Source organism: Pseudophryne corroboree, chromosome 1 (assembly GCF_028390025.1).
Source record: "Pseudophryne corroboree isolate aPseCor3 chromosome 1, aPseCor3.hap2, whole genome shotgun sequence".
Taxonomy (NCBI): domain Eukaryota; kingdom Metazoa; phylum Chordata; class Amphibia; order Anura; family Myobatrachidae; genus Pseudophryne; species Pseudophryne corroboree.
In genome coordinates, this window is record NC_086444.1 from 1,178,398,595 (window position 1) to 1,178,422,391 (window position 23,797).

The window sequence follows — 23,797 nt, forward strand, 5'->3', positions numbered from 1 at the left end:
CTTTTAACCTTTGAATCTACTCCTAGTAAAATACATATTACATCATAAACCTTAATGAACATCATATGTAACCATTACTATATATATATGCCTAACTCATTATATCTAGCACATCTAGAAACCTTAGGTTAGTATATTGTAACAATCCTTTCACATTCCCTTAAATCAACCTTTTCTATCTACATAAGATAATTTTTTTTTCTGTATTATTGACCTATTTTATTTCCACTAACTGAAATACACCCGATATGTGTAGCTAATATTATCACCAGTGGTTATTTCTTGAGATACTATTGTATCTATACACATGTACCATGTTTCACTATTATCACGACTCTATAAAGTTTTGGTAATCACATCAAATGTAACTTGCATAGAGAACTTTGGCCTGCTATTATACATTATACCTTATAATAGTCTTAAATAATGATTAGCAATACACTTTATATAGCTGCAGTACTTAAAATCTTTCCAACAATTAATGGTATTGCTGGACTGGATACTCCTCAGAATAATATCCTAAATTATTTAACTTATCCATGCATTAATCTATACATCTGTCTTCAAATGGAGTATAATACTCACAACCACGTTTTTCAAAGTGTGTGTTCGTTACACCGGTCATAAATCCCTCTGGATTTCCTGCTTAGAAAAGAAAAGAGGAAGGAAGGGTCTTATTGAAATAATTCCCATCCACAATAATGGATGAGTACTCATACCTACACCACACGTTTGCTCGCTCTCTCTTCAAAAAAATAAATAAATTAAGTCCTAATGCTGTTATAAATAACGTCGCTCCCGTATACTTTCAAAAATATTAAAAGTTCTGTAGGATATTAGCTTATAAGCACATAGTCTATTATCAATGATCATAATCATCTCTATCTTGATTGAAGGGTTCATTCAAATACAACTCTGTGGTAGTAACAGTAGTAACAGTCTCTGTATTGTATCTCCATACAATTGTTTTTATTGTTAGGTTCCTTTAAGCTCTGGTCTCTGACCTTTTCATTTCATTGCAAGCTCATGGATCTAGGTGTCCTTCTTCTGCAGCCTTTGCAACGGCTGTATCAGAGTCAGCGGTACTTGCCCAGGACCATCCTATGCGATCTGTAATGGAACCAAAACATTAGCAACTTCTCATCATAACACCGTCTTCACTCTCTTAGTGATTGTCCTGTGCTGGACTGTGTGTTTTCGTGTTGGTTAAATATCTTTCCAAGGTTCTTGCAGCTTTTGATATTCTTGTAACTGTTTAAATAATTTGTGTGACACATTTGAATCGTCAAATCATTTTGTAGTTTTGAATCAGTCTCTGGATAATATATCTTTGCTGGATAACATATCTTTGCTGGATTCCAAAAAGAATAACAAAAAAATGATATAGAAGAGAGACAAAGCAGAGGCTTAGGTGTAATTCTACCACTATTGAACCAACGATTGGACCATGCCATGATTCAAATTCTGCCTTTCCTGTCTCTTTTGTAGATTAATAATGCTTAATTCTTTAAACTTTCCTTGTCACATTATGACTTTTTATTCTCAACATTACACATATTAAACACAAAATATTTTTTCAAACTCCTATAAACTCTTTCTATCAGTAAAGAAACTTTACTGTCTTTGAAACACTATCTCACACCTCTGGCCTTATTATTCATTTCTCAAATAACCCCTTAACACCTGTTACACATCCTATAGTTCCTTTTTAGCATTACACTATGTTGTATTAAAACAATGTTGTTTTAATCAACCCAATCATCTGCAGTAAACATGCTATAGCTTTCTTTATCACCATCACGATCCCTCTTGTTATCACATAATTTTTTTATTTTGGTCCCATGCCAAAACACAATGTACACTTCTCCATTAAACTTCATCCCACTATAGAAAGCTTGTGAATCTATTTCATGACATTTCCCCTTAATGAAAATTGGCAACAACACTTTATTATTAATAATACTAATTCACTAATTCACCATCCCATTATCCCCTATGGATGCTCGAGAAATTATTCTCCTGTTAATCAGTTTTTTTTTCAATTCCTTTAAATGCAATGTAAAATGCGATGTAATCATAATTGTCTTACTCATCCACATTATATTCCTTATACTCCCCACTTTTGGGGGTGAGGAAGACAAGTATGCAGCTCTTAGCTGTATCTAAGTTGTGGTGGATCCTGTGAATCGGGAAACACTCTGAGCTGGGCATCACTGTGCCACCAGAGGAAACCCTACCAGGATAGGTTCTTGGACAGGGGAATCGGGTGACGAGGATCAGTGAAGCAAGTAAAAGGACTGATACGCTGAATAAACCATCTGCGGTGGTGCCTAGGCTATTTTCAGCCTCGGACCCATGTTGCTTCTTTAAGCTAGCCCACCGCAATCCCATTATATGGTGAGAGATTTACATCTATCACACGGTCACTTTAACTGGTCCAGATTCACCCATGCACTTTATGTATGTAGTATGTCAGTGAGTTTATGTGTCCTAATAAACACATTTTTCACGGAACAAATCATTTGTTACAATTTCCCTGTTGGTTTATATATCCCCTATTGAGTGAAGGGATGTATCTTTAAATCTGAAATCTCTCCGTAAGCTACACTATTGCATTTTATATTTAAGTTGTATACTGTCAGAGGTAAAATGTACACATCATATACTATCTACTGCTTAACCTCAGTATTAAACCTATATACTCAGTATTAAACATATATGTTCTTGCTTATGCATAAGTGGATGGTTTGGCTCTGACTGTGTATCCATAATGTTTTATTCATGATAAAGTGTAATATTGTATTACCTTCTATAATTTCTTTGGTTATGAACTTGAATGTATGCTTATAGCATTTAAAAAAAAAAAATTACTGTATCTAGAGATTTATCATCTGGTCATACATATCTATCTATCTATCTATCAATAAATGTATACCAAGACTCCACCCTCTAAGGGTTTTAACTATCTTTGGCCTAGTGCCAAAAATCATCTAGGTAGTTAACTATGTCAGCACACCGTTGACTTTTGTCTTTCGCCACCTTGTGGTCTTTTCTGTAAAAAAACACAACTGTTTAGTATCTGACACCAATACTTCAAATAATTTATAGCACAAAGGTATATCATCCACATACTGGTTACATTTCTTTACTTATTTCAACATATCATTCAGACTGGCCAGTCCACACAAACTGTACGTTTCTCATGCACACCCATCCCTTCCTGTGCTTCTAAGCAAACTTTTCTTGGACTGTGTCCATCCCATGGATGTTTTGGCACATATACATATTCACTGAAAAATCACTTACAAAACTGAACAACGCTCCTGCTCACATTTCTATCTGTATAACTATTCTATACAATCATATCCCCACACTTCCTGGCTACGGAACCTGGTTCATCACCGCATATTGTGCAGTCCACTAAGAACTTTTGCAATGTATTATATCGATGCCTATACAATGAGATGGATTTTAGCAAGCATATTTTTTTACCTCACGAACCCAGGGTAAGTGATATATAGATATGCTATGCATCCAACTTAATCTGTTCCTACTTTATTCTTCCTGGAATCTTTAGAAATACCCAGGGTAACTTTTACATTAGGATTCTTCCAAATAACTTTGAAGAATTGTCTAAAAGTATTTTAATACAGGAATCGTAGTGATTAATTGCTTGTCGCAATGTTTGATTTACAGCATATACATTAAAGAATGCGTATTCCTTTATCTTTCCCTATGATTTTAGCTGCTGCTTTGAAAACTCTTTTTTTTTCGTATAGTTCACCAGAGTTAGGGCGTTGTCTTCTTGACTGTCTGCCAGATGCAAATCTGTTAGCGTTAACGCTGTTAGCGCTGACATCTCTAGCCCATATCTGTTGCTGGGATTTTTTTGTTCTTATATTTTCTGATTACAGTTATGCTGTAGAAAGAAATTGGCAGCATTTTCTACAGGTTATCTGGTAAAGATATTAGTTTTTTATATTAAAACTAGAGTAGATAGTTTGTATAACATATGCAGAGGTTCCCAAACTGTGTGCCGTAGCTACCTGGGGTGCCTAGGACACTTGTAGGGGTGCCCTGGGTTGATGGTCTAGTACCAATTCAAATTATTCAGTGCTGGTGGCTGCCAGTCATAAAATATGTGGCCAAACAGAAGCAAATATCCCTCACCACACAACTGACTCTAAGGATGGCATATAAACGCCATCTACTCCTTTTTTTTTACATTTCTTCCTAGGGGTGTTGTGAAAAAAATTCTGATATTCTAGGGCTACATGATTAAAAAAAAAATTGGGAACCACTGACTTATGCTTATTATGATCCATCTTGTTAGATGAAAAAATTAAAGCTCACTGAACACTTTTTTTTCTTTACTGCGTCATGGCTTACACTGCTGCTGGAAAGGTGGGGGCACGTTTCTGCGCTGTTACAGCCCCCTAGCTCTCTGTGCTTCACACAGCATTGGAAACTGAAGGGGTTTTTTTCTTTTTTTTTCTTTTTTTTTTTTCTTTCTGCTGGCAGACCTTCTCACAATATATTGCATTAAAGAATATTTACGTATTAAACAATACCATATGGAAACTTCACTTCATAGTTAGATAGTAACATTAGATAAACACATATTTTTTTTTACTACAGATCTGTCAAAAGCCATTTGAACACGGACACCAACTTTTGTTTCCTCCGTTCACAAATATATATATATATTTATATTTCAAAACTTGTAACCATGCCAATCACAGACATAAGGTTTCTATTAGACACAGATCTGAAAATATACTTAACTGAACATTATGTTCCACCCACAAAAAAAAACCATAACACAAAAAATTTAAATAGTTTGCAAACTTCAATTTCCTGTAGATTTCAACAGTTTTGCCGATTTCAAAATACGCTTAGTATTGGTTGATCAGGCCAATATTATACAGCATGATTGAAATGCAAAACATATACTGTACCCTTTGTCACAGTACTATACAAAATTTGTGCTTCTATGGAATATTTTTTCCATACAAGATATGCACACTTAGGGTTAATCCTCCCTGCCCTTCCCATACGCTGGAAAAATTCGCAATCCCTGCAATTTTTCACACACGCGACACGTCTGTCAACTGGGAAGCGCTGCAGTAGATCCTCTTATCACAACTACTATCACAAAGCAACATGCCATGTTATGGTTAGCACAACACCTCTTATGGTTAAAACAACCAGCAGCTCTTAGTAGCTCAGTATTGCAATATATTATTACACTCAATTACATATAATCCCTATAACCTCGGGTTGTTCACTCTATTTATTTTATGTATCCTTCTTACACGTATAGCTGACTAACAAGGGGAGGTGATCTATGTGCTTTTTACTTTATTTTATTTGGCTCTTGGTCCAAAGCACTTATTCACGCAATCATTCATAGAGTGAAAAACACAGGTCACTGTTTCTTTGCTCAAATCTTTGAATTAATTTTGGTATTCTTATTTACATGCAACAGCATCTGTCAATCATAATTTCCGAGTTACTTGGTCCTTCAACCGATTTGGACATAATTTTGGTATTAATTTTACAAACAAACAACAACAAACAGGTCCCTGAGTTATTTTACTAGTTTTTTTTGCCAATCTCTCCACTCCTATTCTCATATTATAAAAAATACAATCACACAGACAGCTGGCAGGTATAGAAACAGCATGTACTGGAATATAGCACATACCATGGTATTCTATACTTACCAGTGCTGTAATGACTTGGTATGTTCCATCCATCATCAGCTGCTGGCTGGCACACCCCTTTGAGAATTTGATGAAGAGATTGAGATCTATAGCTCCAACGATTGCGAGCCCCCATCTTGTTGAATTCTCCTTGTGAGGATAACTAATTTTACCATCTTGTTGCTGTTTGGGTTGTTAGGTAAAATTAATGAATTGAAAATGGATTTATAAAAATCAATTATTATTTATTCAATGGGCCACGCCCGTATACAGGGAAGAGAGACATCCTCTCTTCCTGTGTCAAATCATTTTAACAACAACATACACGTATCAACAATGAGTTTTATATAATACAAAGTAACGCCCCTTTTGGTATATTCCTCCCCTATGATTTCATACCTCAGGAATACAATGTTAGGCAATGGAGTTATGCAATATTGGGACAATTATCAAGAATACTAAAATGATACTCGTGATCGTCAACTGTGTCCATATTAGGAATTACATCTGGACTCTGAGCTTTTAGAAAGTGCGTATGTGGAATTAATACTCAGCCAACAAAGTTGTTTTTCTCTCAGGGTGTGTATAAAGTTCAAGATGAATTTGCTATATCATCTAGCTAGAATCAAAATGGATTCTGTTATGCTTTCATATTATACTAGTGAATATGAGAACCCTTTGCTTATTGGATGTATACATAATATACGTACTATCCCGTAGTGCACACACATAACTGTTAGGCCTTCAGCAGGTTGCCTCTGTCACAGTATTCGACAACATGTACACCTCACAGCTCAAAGCCACACCCCTGAGGACTTTACATGAACACCTCACAGCTTAAAGCCACACCTCCTGAGGACATCACATGTACACCTCACAGCTCAAGGCCACATACCTGAGGACATCACATGTACACCTCACAGCTCAAAGCCACACCCCTGAGGACATCACATGTACACCTCACAACTCAATGACCACACCTATGACATGACGTGTACACCTCACAACTCATGACAACACCTATAATGACATCACATGTACACCTCACAATCCGTAGTCACACCTCTGTTGACATCACGTGGACACTACACAACTCATGACCAAATTCCTAATTTTGTTGCTGTTATTTATTTATTAAATTTTCTTAAAACGTAACAGTTGTACAGCCCCATATCCTTCCTGTTTCTCAGTTGAATATACGGGTAATAGGCATAGAGTAGGGTTACAGATGGCTGCCCCGCCATATATACACAACACAGGGCAGACTTGTTGTGCTCCCCCTAATGATTATTTATGGGACGCTACAGATTCTACAGCAGCGGGAATTCTCCATTTTACAGAACTCTAATGATTACTTTGTTTTATTTTCAGGTTATATTCCCTTTGGGACACCTATAGTAAGTATAAGCCATCTACCGAATGCTGTTTGTTCCATTCACCTGTGGTAAATGCATTTATGGAGTCTGATAGGAAGCGGGAAACAGTCATCAGTGGGTGTAATGCCTGGCATGCTGCAGGAGACCAGTACAAACAGTAATGATTTCCTACATAAATGGGCATTACCTTACTCATGTATCTACATTGTTCCCATTATACGTCGCCCTCGCTATTACGCCAGCTGGCTCCATAATGCAGAGCGCCGCAGTGTGAGAAAGGCCGCTGCATAGTGATGAGAGTGGTAATGGTTAGCATTGGGCAGCACGGATGGTGCAATGGTGAGCATTACTGCCTCACAGCACTGAGGTCATGGGTTTAAGTTCCCACCATGGCCCTAACTGTGTGGAGTTTGTATATTCTCCCCGTGCTTGCGTGGGTTACCTCCATGTACTCCAGTTTCCACCCACATTCCAAAAATAGACTGGTAGGTTAGTTAACAAAATTAGCGTGAATGCATATGCATGTACATGTGGTAGGGAATATAGAGTGTAAGCTCCGCGGGGCAGGGACTGATGTGAATGGCCAAATATACTCTTTAAAGCGCTGCAGAATATGTGTGCGCTATATAAATAACTGGTAATAATAGTAATAGGTAGGAAGTTAATAATAAATGGGAAAAGCATAAATCTGTAATGAAGAGTCCTATGGCTGCAATCCTACAGCTGTGTCTCTGGAACTACAGCATTTCTTTCTTGTTTACTTAGAAAATTAGAATGTATAAAATGCAGATGACGTTCCGCTGCCTACCCATAGTATATATAAAAATATTCCCGGCTTAGCTAATAAATAGCAAAACTGTTGTCTTATCAGAAAGTTGTACACATGAGCCCTGTCACAGAGGATAGGGGCTATTTACTAAGCCTTGGTGAGAGATAAAGTGGTGATAATACACCAGCCAATCAGTTCCTAACTGTTATTTTTAAACACGGCCTGTGACATGACCGTTAGAAGCTGATTGGCTGGTACTTTATCTCCGTCCACTTTATCTCTCTCCAAGTTTTAGTAAGGCTGATTCAGTAACTTAGGGGGATCCGGTCACATGGTCTGTAGTTACAATGTCAGCACCACAATGTTGACATTAAAATGTTGACATAATTCAACAGTCGCGTTGCGCTGTGACTAAGACACATTTACGGCAACAACAAAAAAATACTCCAGACGTAAGCAGAGCGGCAGCTGGCGGCTCACTCACGCCAGGCATCTCACGCTGCGTGGCGTACTGAGGCCACATGTATGAGGACACATCTGTAAGTGCCAATACGAATGATGACTGCTATGGACGTGCCGGCATTCCGTATTGCAGGCGGACGGATGCTCGCCATAGACGGGCGGATTGTCACATTAGCATTAGGTAGTAAGCCGGCTGCCGCGGCCAGGCGTGTAGTGATCTGCGTTGGTGATGTGCACTAGTGAGTGCAGGGTTACACGGCGAGGAGCAGGCGTGGGTAGAAGAAACCTATTAAGCTGGCTGCGCTGAAGTGCGTGTGAGTCACTCTATTTACACTCCATCCTGACACTTGGGAGTCATCTACGTTGCTCCTCATTTCCTGAGGGATCTGTCACTGGACGGCTTTATGACCGCTGCAGACAAGTAGCCTCATTAGTTTGCAGGCTTCCTTTTGAGCTGTCCCGGGAAACGACATTCCAGGAGCACATGAAATGATCATCATTTAGCTGTAAACACAGAATGGCCTCCCAGTGCAGAGCAGACAGGACACTTGTCCCTCTAGTGCGGGATGCCTTGTGTTGGAAATACAGCTGCATGCCTCCAAGGCACAAACTGACCTCCTTTAACCAGTCAGCCCATCACTCTTCTGCCAGATAATGTTTTCCCATCTCTCACTTCAATTGCTCTCATTTTCAAAGGGTGTTGAAGCTTCAAGACCACTTAATAATATAACTTCGGGCTGAAAGAGAAGTTGCACTTTGCCATATAACCTCTTCTCTAATGAGGAAGTTATTTCCCACCTAAGTATGATGTATTTTAAAGGGTAATTCCACCTTCAAACAACCCGCACCCACTAGATGTATTTGCGCCCGACGCCCATATTTCCCAATACAGCATGGGACCTGTGAGTGCACATTTCTTAGGCTGATATTATCACAGATGTTAAGTGAAGATGGAATTATCCTTACTGTAACCATCACCTGCACCCAGCAGTGGCGGCCATTTTGTGAGCCGAACTAATGTTCCCAGTGGAATGAAGACTGTCACAGACGCATGAAGCACTAGATGATGTCACTGGTTCCCCTTAGTGCCTGAGTGATGTCACTATTCTGTAGTGAATTGATAGGATTTATATTGGTTCAGCCAGCAAAAGTGGCTAATATCAATATTGCTTGCAAATTTATGCAAAATGGCTTCCTCCAGTCTGTATAGGCGACAGCTCCACCTTAAATGTGTGAACAAAACAACTTCATGTTCTGCTTTGAGTTACGTTACCTGCCTTTGCTTGGACAATAGCTAACATCGTTCCTGTGCTACACCTACAATTACACCTGGTCCAATGAAACTTTCACTACACCTGAAGTGGCCACTTCAAAGAGTGCAGTAGAGGTATCTGGAGGCAGCGGAGCCTGGCTCACATGCCTGCGGGCCTAAGTGGTTAGCACACCTTAACGTACTATCAGAGAATCTGTTGTGGATCAGATCTGTCGTACACGCTGCTTGTTTGATGATCGTGAGATGTTTTGTGGTCTTATCACCTCACGTCCTGTGGGCCTCATGAAACTGACCAGCGGACATTCCATTCCTGTCACCAGCGGAACAGCCTCAGGGTGCGGGCCTGTTCTGGCCCACTACCACCTGCATCCAGTCAGGGGGTAGTGCAGTGTACTGTCCCCACTCCTGCTGTTTTACATTTACACTTATGTTTTAGCTGCAACCTGGGCTAAAGCAGTATAAGTAATATAGCTGTATTCGCCAGGATATTTTATATAAAGAAACCAGCTGTCTCTGAGAGATATGGTGGCAGAGGGATTAAGCCTGGAAAAGTGATAAAGAAGTGATAAGTGGAAGGTGATAACGCACCAGACAATCAGCTCCTAACTGTCATTTTTCAAACCCATTAAGCATACCCTCCAACATGACCCATTCCATTAAGTACAAAATGCTCTGTTCCTGGACTTCCTTACCAGTGGCAGCTCTAGAGGTGGGGCTGCAGCATAGTCCAAAATTCAGATAGGGGAGACACACCAACTGCCACCACAAACTGCCAAACATTGCCTGCTGGGACTTATTGGCAGTTGGTGTGGCTCCCCTATTTGAATTTTGGACTGTGCTGCAGCCCTACTGCTGCAACTGCCACTGGCAAGGAAATCCAGAAACAGAGCATTTTGTACCTAACGGAATGAGTCATGTTGGAGGATATAATAATGATTGGCTGGTGTGTTATCACCTTCCACTTATCACTGCTTTATCACTTCTCCAGGCTTGATACATCTGCCCAAAGGAATGCAGGCGGGATATCTGACCTGACTGTGATCTAATATAGACTAGGCACTTTTTAATATCAAGGACGGAGGGTTATCAGAGCTTGAAGAGGTATAAAGTACCAGACAATCAGCTCCTAACTGACATGTTACAGGCTGTGTTTGAAAAATGACAGATAGGAGCTGATTGGTTGGTACCTTATCTCTCTCCAAGCTTTGATAACTCTCCCCCCAAGTCAGTTTTTGTCAGACTGCAGCATTGCCTTCACATGGCCAAGGTGTTACAATACGGGTTTGAACGTACTATCTAATTGCTTGTTTTAATTGCTTGTCTGAACATAAATATGTTGTACCTCACCGGCCTGGATTAAACGCCTGATAGTGTTGCCTGTCCTGTTATTTCTCATCATTCGGAACCATGGTGGTGTGAGTATGGGCCTAATTCAGACCTGATCGTACCTCTGCGAATTTGCAGAGGTCTGTGATTGGATAGTCGGCGCCCAGACAGAGTGAAATACCGCCCTGTGCAAGTCTGCGTACGCTTTGCGGAAAGCTTAGCATACACCGGCCAGCTGCAAATCAGTTCGCAAATCACTCACCATCAAATTATTTTTCCAGTCAGTGCGCAGCCCAGGACCTACTCCTACAGTGCGATACAAACAGGCTGATCGGACCGAAGCTGACGTCACACACCCTCCCTGAAACTGATTGGGAACGCCTGTGTTTTTCCAGGCACTCCCAGAAAACGTCCAGTTACCTATCCCAAACGTCGGCTTCCTGTCAATCACCTGCGTTCGCCTAGCTATCAAAAAAGACACAGGATTGTTTTGCAGTTTGGCCTGCGCGTTACAATCCATACGCATGCGCGATTTCGCACAACAGCGATCAGGTCTGAATTAGGCCCTATAGCCATTACTGTATAATGCGATACTCTCCACTGCTGCACCAGTGGAATATGGGTAGGTCATAGGACCCTGCATCCTGCTCTTCATTGATTTGTAGATCTTGATGCTTTGAATGTAATCTGTGAGAAGAGTTTGGTGTCCACAGTGCCTCCCTGACACCTCCGCAGTGCCTCCCTGAGACCTCTCCTCGGTGCCTCCCTGAGACCTCTCCTCGGTGCCTCCCTGAGACCTCTCGGTGCCTCCCTGACACCTCTCCGCAGTGCCTCTGTGACACCTCTCCACAGTGCCTGTCTGACACCTCTCCACCTACAGCGCATATGGCTATGACCTTTCTCTTCTCTCCTGCAGGTTGTAGGTCTTCTGCTGCCAAATCAGACCCTGTCATCCACTATCTTCTGGCAGGTAAGTAACCTTTTTAAGGGGAAAACGCAGGTTCTATATGCTGTAGATGGAGGGTGGGGGTGGGGTTTCCAAATGCTTTATTTTAGTACAAAGCACACACACAAAAAAGTACAAAAACAAAAAAAATCTTGCTGTAATAACAATAGCATTTTTGAAATACTATTTATATAATAATAATAATAATAATAAAAAAATAAATAGACTTGATATGAGCTGTACATTAATGTAAAAGCCAGATGTTAATATTAACCTTCTTTAGATAAATTCACCTTGACCATCTTACCAAATGAATACGACACCTCGTAAGTTATGACAACTCTACAAAATGAATAATCTCCACTCACAACCAATAAAAAAACATTCAGAGGCTGATTGCGCGCTTAGAGCTGAATGCGTGTATTTACCTGTAAGCAAAGTTGTATCATCCATGTGCTTAGTTGTCCAGTTGTCGTCATTATTCGAGAGCACGTGCACCAGCCTGCACGTGGTGTAAAATATATGCTTGAAAACAGGTGTACTTCCCATTTATGTCAGCTCTGCCTAGCATCCTGTCAATGGGCTCACCAGTGTTATGTCCCCTTCAGTTGTAAGTGTAGGTATGACTGATCTGCGCATGACCCGTACTTGTGTACCCCCGCTGCCAGAGGATGGGCAGAGCAGCACAGCTTATGCTCCTATAGCTTTTCACAGAAATATACTAGAGCCAGGCTGCAAGAGGTAGAAAATAAATATAAGCAGCTGGAAAATGACACAACATATATATGCTATAAAGAAAATGCGTACAGCCCTTGTAGTCCGCTATCCCCCAGTTTCTAGTCTGAGCCCCAGTAGCTGGGTGCAGCTGGTGGTGACTGGGCATGTAGGTGATCAGAAGTATGTATGGAAGGATTGCCACAGGAGACTCTCAGACTGATAGAAGTGGGTAAGTGTCGCTATGTCCCTGAGGCAATCTATATCACTAGTTCTTCACATTCTCTCTCATACTTTGCCAGAGGTTCATCATATACAGTAGACACTTTTTCTAGGATAAATAAACATGCACACTCCTAAGTAACAAGATCACAGCCTTTCTGGTGTCTATATCACTTGCTGTCTGTTTGAACACATCGCCTACTGTTTGTTAGTACACGTCACTCATTGCCTGTTAGTACAAATCACTTACTGTCAGTTAGTACATATCACTCATTGCCTGTAACTACACATCACTTACTGTGTGTTAGTACAAATCACTTACTGTGTGTTAGTACACACCACTTACTGCCTGTTTAGTACACATCACTCATTGCCTGTTCGTACAAATCACACGCTGCCTGTTAGTACACGTCACTCACTGCCTGTTAGTACACGTTACTCACTGCCTTTTAGTACATCACTTAATGCATGTTAGTATACATCACTCAACTGCCTGTTAGTACACATTACTCACTGCCTGTTAGTACACATTACTCACTGCCTGTTAGTACACATTACTCACTGCCTGTTAGTACACATTACTCACTGCCTGTTAGTACACATTATTCAATTGCCTGTTAGTACACGTCACTCACTGCCTGTTAGTACACGTCACTCACTGCCTCTTAGTACACATCACTCACTGCCTGTTAGTACGTCACTTAATGCATGTTAGTATACGCCACTCACTGCCTGTTAGTACACATCACTCACTGCCTGTTAGTACACGTTGCTAACTGCCTCTTAGTACACATCACTCACTGCCTGTTAGTACGTCACTTAATGCATGTTAGTACACATCACTCACTGCCTGTTAGTACACGTTGCTCACTGCCTGTTAGTACACGTTGCTCACTGCCTGTTAGTACACATCACCCACTGCCTGTTAGTACACGTTGCTCACTGCCTGTTAGTACACGTTGCTCACTGCCTGTTAGTACACGTTGCTCACTGCCTGTTAGTACACGTTGCTCACTGCCTGTTAGTACACGTTGCTCACTGCCTGTTAGTACACGTTGCTCACTGCCTCTTAGTACACATCACTCACAGCCTGTTAGTACGTCACTTAATGCATGTTAGTACACATCACTCACTGCCTCTTAGTACACATCAGTCACTGCCTGTTAGTACGTCACTTAATGCATGTTAGTATACGCCACTCACTGCCTGTTAGTACACGTCACTCACTGCCTCTTAGTACACATCACTCACTGCCTGTTAGTACGTCACTTAATGCATGTTAGTACACGCCACTCACTGCCTGTTAGTACACGTCACTCACTGCCTGTTAGTACACGCCACTCACTGCCTGTTAGTACACGTCACTCACTGCCTGTTAGTATACGCCACTCACTGCCTGTTAGTACACGTCAATCACTGCCTGTTAGTACACGTCACTCACTGCCTGTTAGTACACGTCACTCACTGCCTGTTAGTACACGTCACTCACTGCCTGTTAGTACACGTCACTCACTGCCTGTTAGTACACGTCACTCACTGCCTGTTAGTACACATCACACGTTGCCTGTTAGTACACATCACTCAATTTTCATCAGGTATCATTTACGAACACTGCAACTGCGGTTCACAATAATTATCGTCAGCCTCCAGTTATAAGGTGCCACAGATCCGCAGCATAGGACAGACACCATGATAGCGCATACACAATTAAACATGAGCATAAAACAGCAAGTACAGTAAATTCAGCTATAAATAACACAGAACAGGTAGAAAGGCGAAAGGAGGTGCTGGCATGAGACGGAAAGGGGAGAGAGGCTTTGTAGCTGAGGGTTGGCTCCGCAGGACGCAGGGAGCCAGTTTAGTGCTGGGCAGAGTGCTCCATTTGGGATATTTTAATTTTCAGCCAGCAGCCAATCAGCATTCAGCGCCCAACCACAGCAATTAGCTGCTACTGATCTACTGTAAGTGTGACACTCTAAGCAAGTGTTTGATTGGTTTATATGGTGTTAAATGTAATGTTAGTTAATTAGCCCCTTAGATCATCAGCCTACTCCGCATGCCTGATGTGGAATGTGCAATTTCTATCTTTTGCACATTTTTGCCATATATTGTGGTATCCAGATATCATTCAGGCACACACGTACCATAAAACAGCATCCTAGAAGCTGATGCCAGTGTAGAGCATTACTGGTCCTTGTGATGTAACCAGCTCATTTACTAGTGACAGAACAGATTTGCCTGTCTCTAAGCAGAGAGATCTCAGCTGGCCGCCTGGTAATTTGCAATTATTGGTTGCTTTTAGTGGTTGTTTGCAGGCCTCTTGTGGTGGGAGTGTTTCACACCCGTTCCTCGCAGACACCCGCCCTGACGATTTCATCCTCCCCAGCCTCGGCCCCCTCTCTGCCTTTGTGAGGGGCGAGCTGCCACATTAAGGGCTCTGTACACACTGTAAATGACTTTATCAAGTCATGTATTCGTTCCACAGTTCCGAATTCTACTTGTTCCACCACTAAACTTTCTCATATAAAAGCATGAACAGCCAATACTATACATGCACACTGTACAGTATATCACTCCTGTGATATACTGTATAGAACCCGAGGGCATTGCAGTTACTTTTACTGTGGATCTGAGTGCAAGCTATTCTTCTCTCTTACCAGCTGCTGACGAACCATACATCCCAGGATGCCCTGCCACAGTTTTAGCATGTCCTAATAGCAAAGCTGTCTCTGGTCATGCTGGGGGGTATAGTTTCACAGAAGCTGGAGTGCTGGACGTCAGCATGCGGCACATCAGTCTTAGACTGGGCTTCCGAATTGGGGCGCACACAGTGATACCCTGTCCTGGGCGATTTCATCACGGCCCATAAGGCAGAGAAATATCAAAATCCCTATACGTAGCAACAGTTTATATTTTGGAAAGTGGACACTGGCAAGCACCCTACAGCATGTTTAGGACATTTTGAAAACGGGGCTGTCCCACCAATCAACCCCCCCCTTGACGATACGGGTGCATTACCAGCACCTGATTGGCAGGGTGGCGGGAGAGTCCATTACGTTCAGAGCTGTTCCGTATTAATCAGTACAGTGGGCAGTATATCCTTTTATATCATGGGTCCTCAACCTGCAGCCCTCCAGCTGCTGTGGAACTACACATCCCAACATGCCCTGCCTCAGTTTTAGCATGTCTTGCTAGCAAAACTGTTGCAGTGCATGCTGGGATGTGTAGTTCCACTGCAGCTGGAGGGCCGCAGTTTGAAGACTCATGCTTTATATCATAAAACTAACTGGTTGCCAAATGTGACCATTTTGGCCACAGTGTCCGTATAACATTGAGCAGATTACACGTGCGAAAAATAATGAAATTGTAAGCTCCTTGGGTCATTATATGAATAATACAAGTGGTAACTTCCTGCAGTTAGGTGTACAGTGCACTGTCCCTTGCAGGGACTGCATTCTCGTATGGTGTATAGGACATGGCAGTGAAGAGGTTAATCCCGGGAATACTGATCCCACTCACAGTCGGTGACATGTGTTTGTCACTGTCACCGTGGTGACATTTAGAAAGGAGCCGTGGGCTTTGATAACTCCTGCGTGGATCAGAGGGCCGTCTGTTCACTGAAACAAACACCCGGCTCTGACAGGGACTTCCGTCTCTCCTCAGACAGTTTACAAGTGATCGCCCTGGTTTGTGTTTCTGAGGGATGAGCAGGCCTAGTGGGGGCAGCCTCCGTTCATGTCACCCCAATGGCATACACAATGTGGTGCCCCTCCCCCCGCTCCCCTCATCCTTCTGACAGCTGTCACCCTTCGTCATGCCACCAAACCAGTATCCTGCCAGTACCCACTGTCATCATCTGACTAATCGCCCTGACAATACACCGGTGACATTATAAAGCCTCCTGTACAGCACGTGCTTATATTCCGTGGTTGGTGAGGTGGATGTAAAACACCCAGATCCCAGGATCACCTTATGCAAGTGATTTGTTTCTGTCCACATTCCAACGTGTGCTATAAGAGATCTTCCACTCACAGAGCAGGGGTCACCTTGGAGCTCCGGGTCTCTTGGCTTTGTGCTCACAGAAGTTCACCTTCTCCACCCTCTACACATGTAGAGGTATACACCACTATCACTGCTCACCATCCTCTGCACATGGAGAGGTATACACCACTATCACTGCTCACCACCCTCTGCACATGTAGAGGTATACACCACTATCACTGCTCACCACCCTCTACACATGGAGAGGTATACACCACTATCACTGCTCACCACCCTCTGCACATGGATAGATATACACCGCTGTCACTGCTCACCACCCTCTGCACATGGAGAGGTATACACCACTATCACTGCTCACCACCCCCTGCACATGGATAGATATACACCGCTGTCACTGCTCACCACCCTCTGCACATGGATAGATATACACCGCTGTCACTGCTCACCACCCTCTGCACATGTAGAGGTATACACCACTATCACTGCTCACCATCCTCTGCACATGGAGAGGTATACACCACTATCACTGCTCACCACCCTCTGCACATGGAGAGGTATACACCACTATCACTGCTCACCACTCTCTGCACATGGAGAGATATACACCGCTGTCACTGCTCACCACCCTCTGCACATGTAGAGGTATACACCACTATCACTGCTCACCACCCTCTACACATGGAGAGGTATACACCACTATCACTGCTCACCACCCTCTGCACATGGATAGATATACACCGCTGTCACTGCTCACCACCCTCTGCACATGGAGAGGTATACACCACTATCACTGCTCACCACCCCCTGCACATGGAGAGGTATACACCGCTATCACTGCTCACCACCCCCTGCACATGGAGAGGTATACACCGCTATCACTGCTCACCACCCCCTGCACATGGAGAGGTATACACCGCTATCACTGCTCACCACCCTCTGCACATGGAGAGGTATACACCACTATCACTGCTCACCACCCTCTGCACATGGATAGATATACACCGCTGTCACTGCTCACCACCCTCTGCACATGTAGAGGTATACACCACTATCACTGCTCACCACCCTCTACACATGGAGAGGTATACACCACTATCACTGCTCACCACCCTCTGCACATGGATAGATATACACCGCTGTCACTGCTCACCACCCTCTGCACATGGAGAGGTATACACCACTATCACTGCTCACCACCCTCTGCACATGGATAGATATACACCGCTGTCACTGCTCACCACCCTCTGCACATGGAGAGGTATACACCACTATCACTGCTCACCACCCTCTGCACATGGAGAGGTATACACCGCTGTCACTGCTCACCACCCTCTGCACATGGAGAGGTATACACCACTATCACTGCTCACCACCCTCTGCACATGGAGAGGTATACACCGCTGTCACTGCTCACCACCCTCTGCACATGGAGAGGTATACACCGCTGTCACTGCTCACCACCCTCTACACATGGAGAGGTATACACCGCTATCACTGCTCACCACCCTCTACACATGGAGAGGTATACACCGCTATCACTGCTCACCACCCTCTGCACATGTAGAGGTATACACCGCTATCACTGCTCACCACCCTCTGCACATGGAGAGGTATACACCACTATCACTGCTCACCACCCTCTGCACATGTAGAGGTATACACCACTATCACTGCTCACCACCCTCTGCACATGTAGAGGTATACACCGCTATCACTGCTCACCACCCTCTGCACATGTAGAGGTATACACCGCTATCACTGCTCACCACCCTCTGCACATGGAGAGGTATACACCACTATCACTGCTCACCACCCTCTGCACATGTAGAGGTATACACCGCTATCACTGCTCACCACCCTCTGCACATGGAGAGATATACACCGCTATCACTGCTCACCACCCTCTGCACATGTAGAGGTATACACCGCTATCACTGCTCACCACCCTCTGCACATGGAGAGATATACACCGCTGTCACTGCTCACCACCCCCTGCACATGGAGAGGTATACACCACTGTCACTGCTCACCACCCTCTGCACATGTAGAGGTATACACCGCTGTCACTGCTCACCACCCTCTGCACATGGAGAGGTATACACCACTATCACTGCTCACCACCCTCTGCACATGGAGAGGTATACACCACTATCACTGCTCACCACCCTCTGCACATGTAGAGGTATACACCGCTGTCACTGCTCACCACCCCCTGCACATGGAGAGGTATACACCACTATCACTGCTCACCACCCTCTGCACATGTAGAGGTATACACCGCTGTCACTGCTCACCACCCCCTGCACATGGAGAGGTATACACCGCTATCACTGCTCACCACCCCCTACACATGTAGAGGTATAGGGGGTCATTCCGAGTTGTTCGCTCGTTATTTTTTTCTCGCAACGGAGCGATTAGTCGCTAATGCGCATGCGCAATGTCCGCAGTGCGACTGCGCCAAGTAAATTTGCAATGCAGTTAGGTATTTTACTCACGGCATTACAAGGTTTTTTCTTCGTTCTGGTGATCGTAATGTGATTGACAGGAAGTGGGTGTTTCTGGGCGGAAACTGGCCGTTTTATGGGTGTGTGTGAAAAAACGCTACCGTTTCTTGGAAAAACGCGGGAGTGGCTGAAGAAACGGGGGAGTGTCTGGGCGAACGCTGGGTGTGTTTGTGATGTCAAACCAGGAACGACAAGCACTGAACTGATCGCACTGGCAGAGTAAGTCTCGAGCTACTCAGAAACTGCACAGAGAAGTCTTTTCGCAATATTGCGAATCTTTCGTTCGCAATTTTGATAAGCTAAGATTCACTCCCAGTAGGCGGCGGCTTAGCGTGTGCAAAGCTGCTAAAAGCAGCTAGCGAGCGAACAACTCGGAATGACCCCCATACACTGCTATCACTGCTCACCACCCTCTGCACATGGAGAGGTATACACCACTATCACTGCTCACCACCCTCTGCACATGGGGAGGTATACACCACTATCACTGCTCACCACCCTCTGCACATGGGGAGGTATACACCACTATCACTGCTCACCACCCTCTGCACATGGGGAGGTATACACCACTATCACTGCTCACCACCCTCTGCACATGTAGAGGTATACACCGCTATCACTGCTCACCACCCCCTACACATGGAGAGGTATACACCACTATCACTGCTCCCCACCCTCTGCACATGGAGAGGTATAAACCGCTATCACTGCTCACCACCCCCTGCACATGGAGAGGTATACACCGCTATCACTGCTCACCACCCCCTACACATGGAGAGGTATACACCACTATCACTGCTCCCCACCCTCTGCACATGGAGAGGTATAAACCGCTATCACTGCTCACCACCCACTGCACATGGGTGGTCATTCCGAGTTGATCGCTCGCTAGCTGCTTTTAGCAGCATTGCACACGCTAAGCCGCCGCCCTCTGGGAGTGTATCTTAGCTTAGCAGAATTCCTAACGAAAGATTAGCAGAATTGCTATTAAATATTTCCTTGCCGTTTCTGAGTAGCTCCAGACCTACTCCTAGATTGCGATCAGCTCAGTCCGTTTAGTTCCTGTTTTGACGTCACAAACACGCCCTGCGTTCGGCCTGCCACTCCCCCGTTACTCCAGCCACTCATGTGTTTTTCCCTGGCACGCCTGCGTTTTTTAGCACACTCCCGGAAAATGCTCAGTTACCACCCAGAAACGCCCCGTTCCTGTCAATCACTCACCGATCAGCAGTGCGACTAAAAAGCGCCGCTCGAGCAACAGCAAAACTACTAAGTTTTGTGTTAAATAACTTAGCGCATGCGCACTGCGTACCATGCGCATGCGCATTTTTCACCTAATCGCAGCACAGCCAAAAATGGCAACGAGCGAACAACTCGGAATGACCACCATGGAGAGGTATACACCGCTGTCACTGCTCACCACCCCCTGCACATGGGGAAGTATACACCGCTGTCACTGCTAACCACCCTCTGCACATGGAGAGGTATACACCGCTGTCACTGCTCACCACCCTCTGCACATGGAGAGGTATACACCACTATCACTGCTCACCACCCCCTGCACATGGAGAGGTATACACCACTATCACTGCTCACCACCCTCTGCACATGGAGAGGTATACACAGCTACCACTGCTCACCACCCTCTGCACATGGAGAGGTATACACCACTATCACTGCTCACCACCTTCTGCACATGGAGAGGTATACACCACTATCACTGCTCACCACCCTCTACACATGGAGAGGTATACACCACTATCACTGCTCACCACCCTCTGCACATGGGGAGGTATACACCGCTATCACTGCTCACCACCCTCTGCACATGGAGAGGTATACACCGCTATCACTGCTCACCACCTTCTGCACATGGAGAGGTATACACCGCTATCACTGCTCACCACCCTCTGCACATGGATAGATATATACCGCTGTCACTGCTCACCACCCTCTACACATGGAGAGGTATACACCGCTATCACTGCTCACCACCCTCTACACATGGAGAGGTATACACCACTATAACTGCTCACCACCCTCTGCACATGGAGAGGTATACACCGCTATCACTGCTCACCACCCTCTGCACATGGATAGATATATACCGCTGTCACTGCTCACCACCCTCTACACATGGAGAGGTATACACCGCTATCACTGCTCACCACCCTCTACACATGGAGAGGTATACACCGCTATCACTGCTCACCACCCTCTGCACATGGATAGATATATACCGCTGTCACTGCTCACCACCCTCTGCACATGGAGAGGTATACACCGCTGTCACTGCTCACCACCCTCTGCACATGGAGAGATATACACCGCTATCACTGCTCACCACCCTCTACACATGGAGAGGTATACACCGCTGTCACTGCTCACCACCCTCTGCACATGGAGAGGTATACACCGCTATCACTGCTCACCACCCTCTGCACATGGAGAGGTATACACCACTATCACTGCTCACCACCCTCTGCACATGGAGAGGTATACACCGCTGTCACTGCTCACCACCCTCTGCACATGGAGAGGTATACACCGCTATCACTGCTCACCACCCTCTGCACATGGAGAGGTATACACCGCTGTCACTGCTCACCACCCCCTGCACATGGAGAGGTATACACCGCTATCACTGCTCACCACCCTCTACACATGGAGAGGTATACACCGCTATCACTGCTCACCACCCTCTGCACATGGAGAGGTATACACCGCTATCACTGCTCCCCACCCCCTGCACATGGAGAGGTATACACCACTATCACTGCTCACCACCCTCTGCACATGGAGAGGTATACACCGCTATCACTGCTCACCACCTTCTGCACATGGAGAGGTATACACCGCTATCACTGCTCACCACCCTCTGCACATGGATAGATATATACCGCTGTCACTGCTCACCACCCTCTGCACATGGAGAGGTATACACCGCTATCACTGCTCACCACCCTCTGCACATGGAGAGGTATACACCGCTGTCACTGCTCACCACCCTCTGCACATGGAGAGGTATACACCACTATAACTGCTCACCACCCTCTGCACATGGGAAGGTATACACCGCTGTCACTGCTCACCACCCTCTGCACATGGAGAGGTATACACCACTATCACTGCTCACCACCCTCTGCACATGGAGAGATATACACCACTATCACTGCTCACCACCCTCTGCACATGGAGAGGTATACACCACTATCACTGCTCACCACCCTCTGCACATGGAGAGGTATACACCGCTATCACTGCTCACCACCCTCTGCACATGTAGAGGTATACACCGCTGTCACTGCTCACCACCCCCTGCACATGGAGAGGTATACACCGCTATCACTGCTCACCACCCTCTGCACATGTAGAGGTATACACCGCTGTCACTGCTCACCACCCCCTGCACATGGAGAGGTATACACCGCTATCACTGCTCACCACCCCCTACACATGTAGAGGTATAGGGGGTCATTCCGAGTTGTTCGCTCGTTATTTTTTTCTCGCAACGGAGCGATTAGTCGCTAATGCGCATGCGCAATGTCCGCAGTGCGACTGCGCCAAGTAAATTTGCAATGCAGTTAGGTATTTTACTCACGGCATTACAAGGTTTTTTCTTCGTTCTGGTGATCGTAATGTGATTGACAGGAAGTGGGTGTTTCTGGGCGGAAACTGGCCGTTTTATGGGTGTGTGTGAAAAAACGCTACCGTTTCTTGGAAAAACGCGGGAGTGGCTGAAGAAACGGGGGAGTGTCTGGGCGAACGCTGGGTGTGTTTGTGATGTCAAACCAGGAACGACAAGCACTGAACTGATCGCACTGGAAGAGTAAGTCTCGAGCTACTCAGAAACTGCACAGAGAAGTCTTTTCGCAATATTGCGAATCTTTCGTTCGCAATTTTGATAAGCTAAGATTCACTCCCAGTAGGCGGCGGCTTAGCGTGTGCAAAGCTGCTAAAAGCAGCTAGCGAGCGAACAACTCGGAATGACCCCCATACACTGCTATCACTGCTCACCACCCTCTGCACATGGAGAGGTATACACCACTATCACTGCTCACCACCCTCTGCACATGGGGAGGTATACACCACTATCACTGCTCACCACCCTCTGCACATGGGGAGGTATACACCACTATCACTGCTCACCACCCTCTGCACATGGGGAGGTATACACCACTATCACTGCTCACCACCCTCTGCACATGGGGAGGTATACACCACTATCACTGCTCACCACCCTCTGCACATGTAGAGGTATACACCGCTATCACTGCTCACCACCCCCTACACATGGAGAGGTATACACCACTATCACTGCTCCCCACCCTCTGCACATGGAGAGGTATAAACCGCTATCACTGCTCACCACCCCCTGCACATGGAGAGGTATACACCGCTATCACTGCTCACCACCCCCTACACATGGAGAGGTATACACCACTATCACTGCTCCCCACCCTCTGCACATGGAGAGGTATAAACCGCTATCACTGCT

The 23,797-nt window shown here is 44.9% G+C and overlaps 1 protein-coding gene across 2 annotated transcripts in view; it reads left to right on the forward strand.

Annotated features, from left to right (window-relative positions):
• SFXN5 (sideroflexin 5) overlaps positions 1 to 23,797 on the forward strand; it is a 439,382-nt gene that overhangs the window by 153,094 nt on the left and 262,491 nt on the right. For both annotated transcript variants that reach the window (XM_063925240.1, XM_063925244.1), the window contains exons 6-7: positions 7,077 to 7,102; positions 11,828 to 11,881. In XM_063925240.1, the coding sequence (XP_063781310.1) occupies positions 7,077 to 7,102; positions 11,828 to 11,881 (80 nt within the window). The remainder of the gene's footprint in view (positions 1 to 7,076; positions 7,103 to 11,827; positions 11,882 to 23,797) is intronic.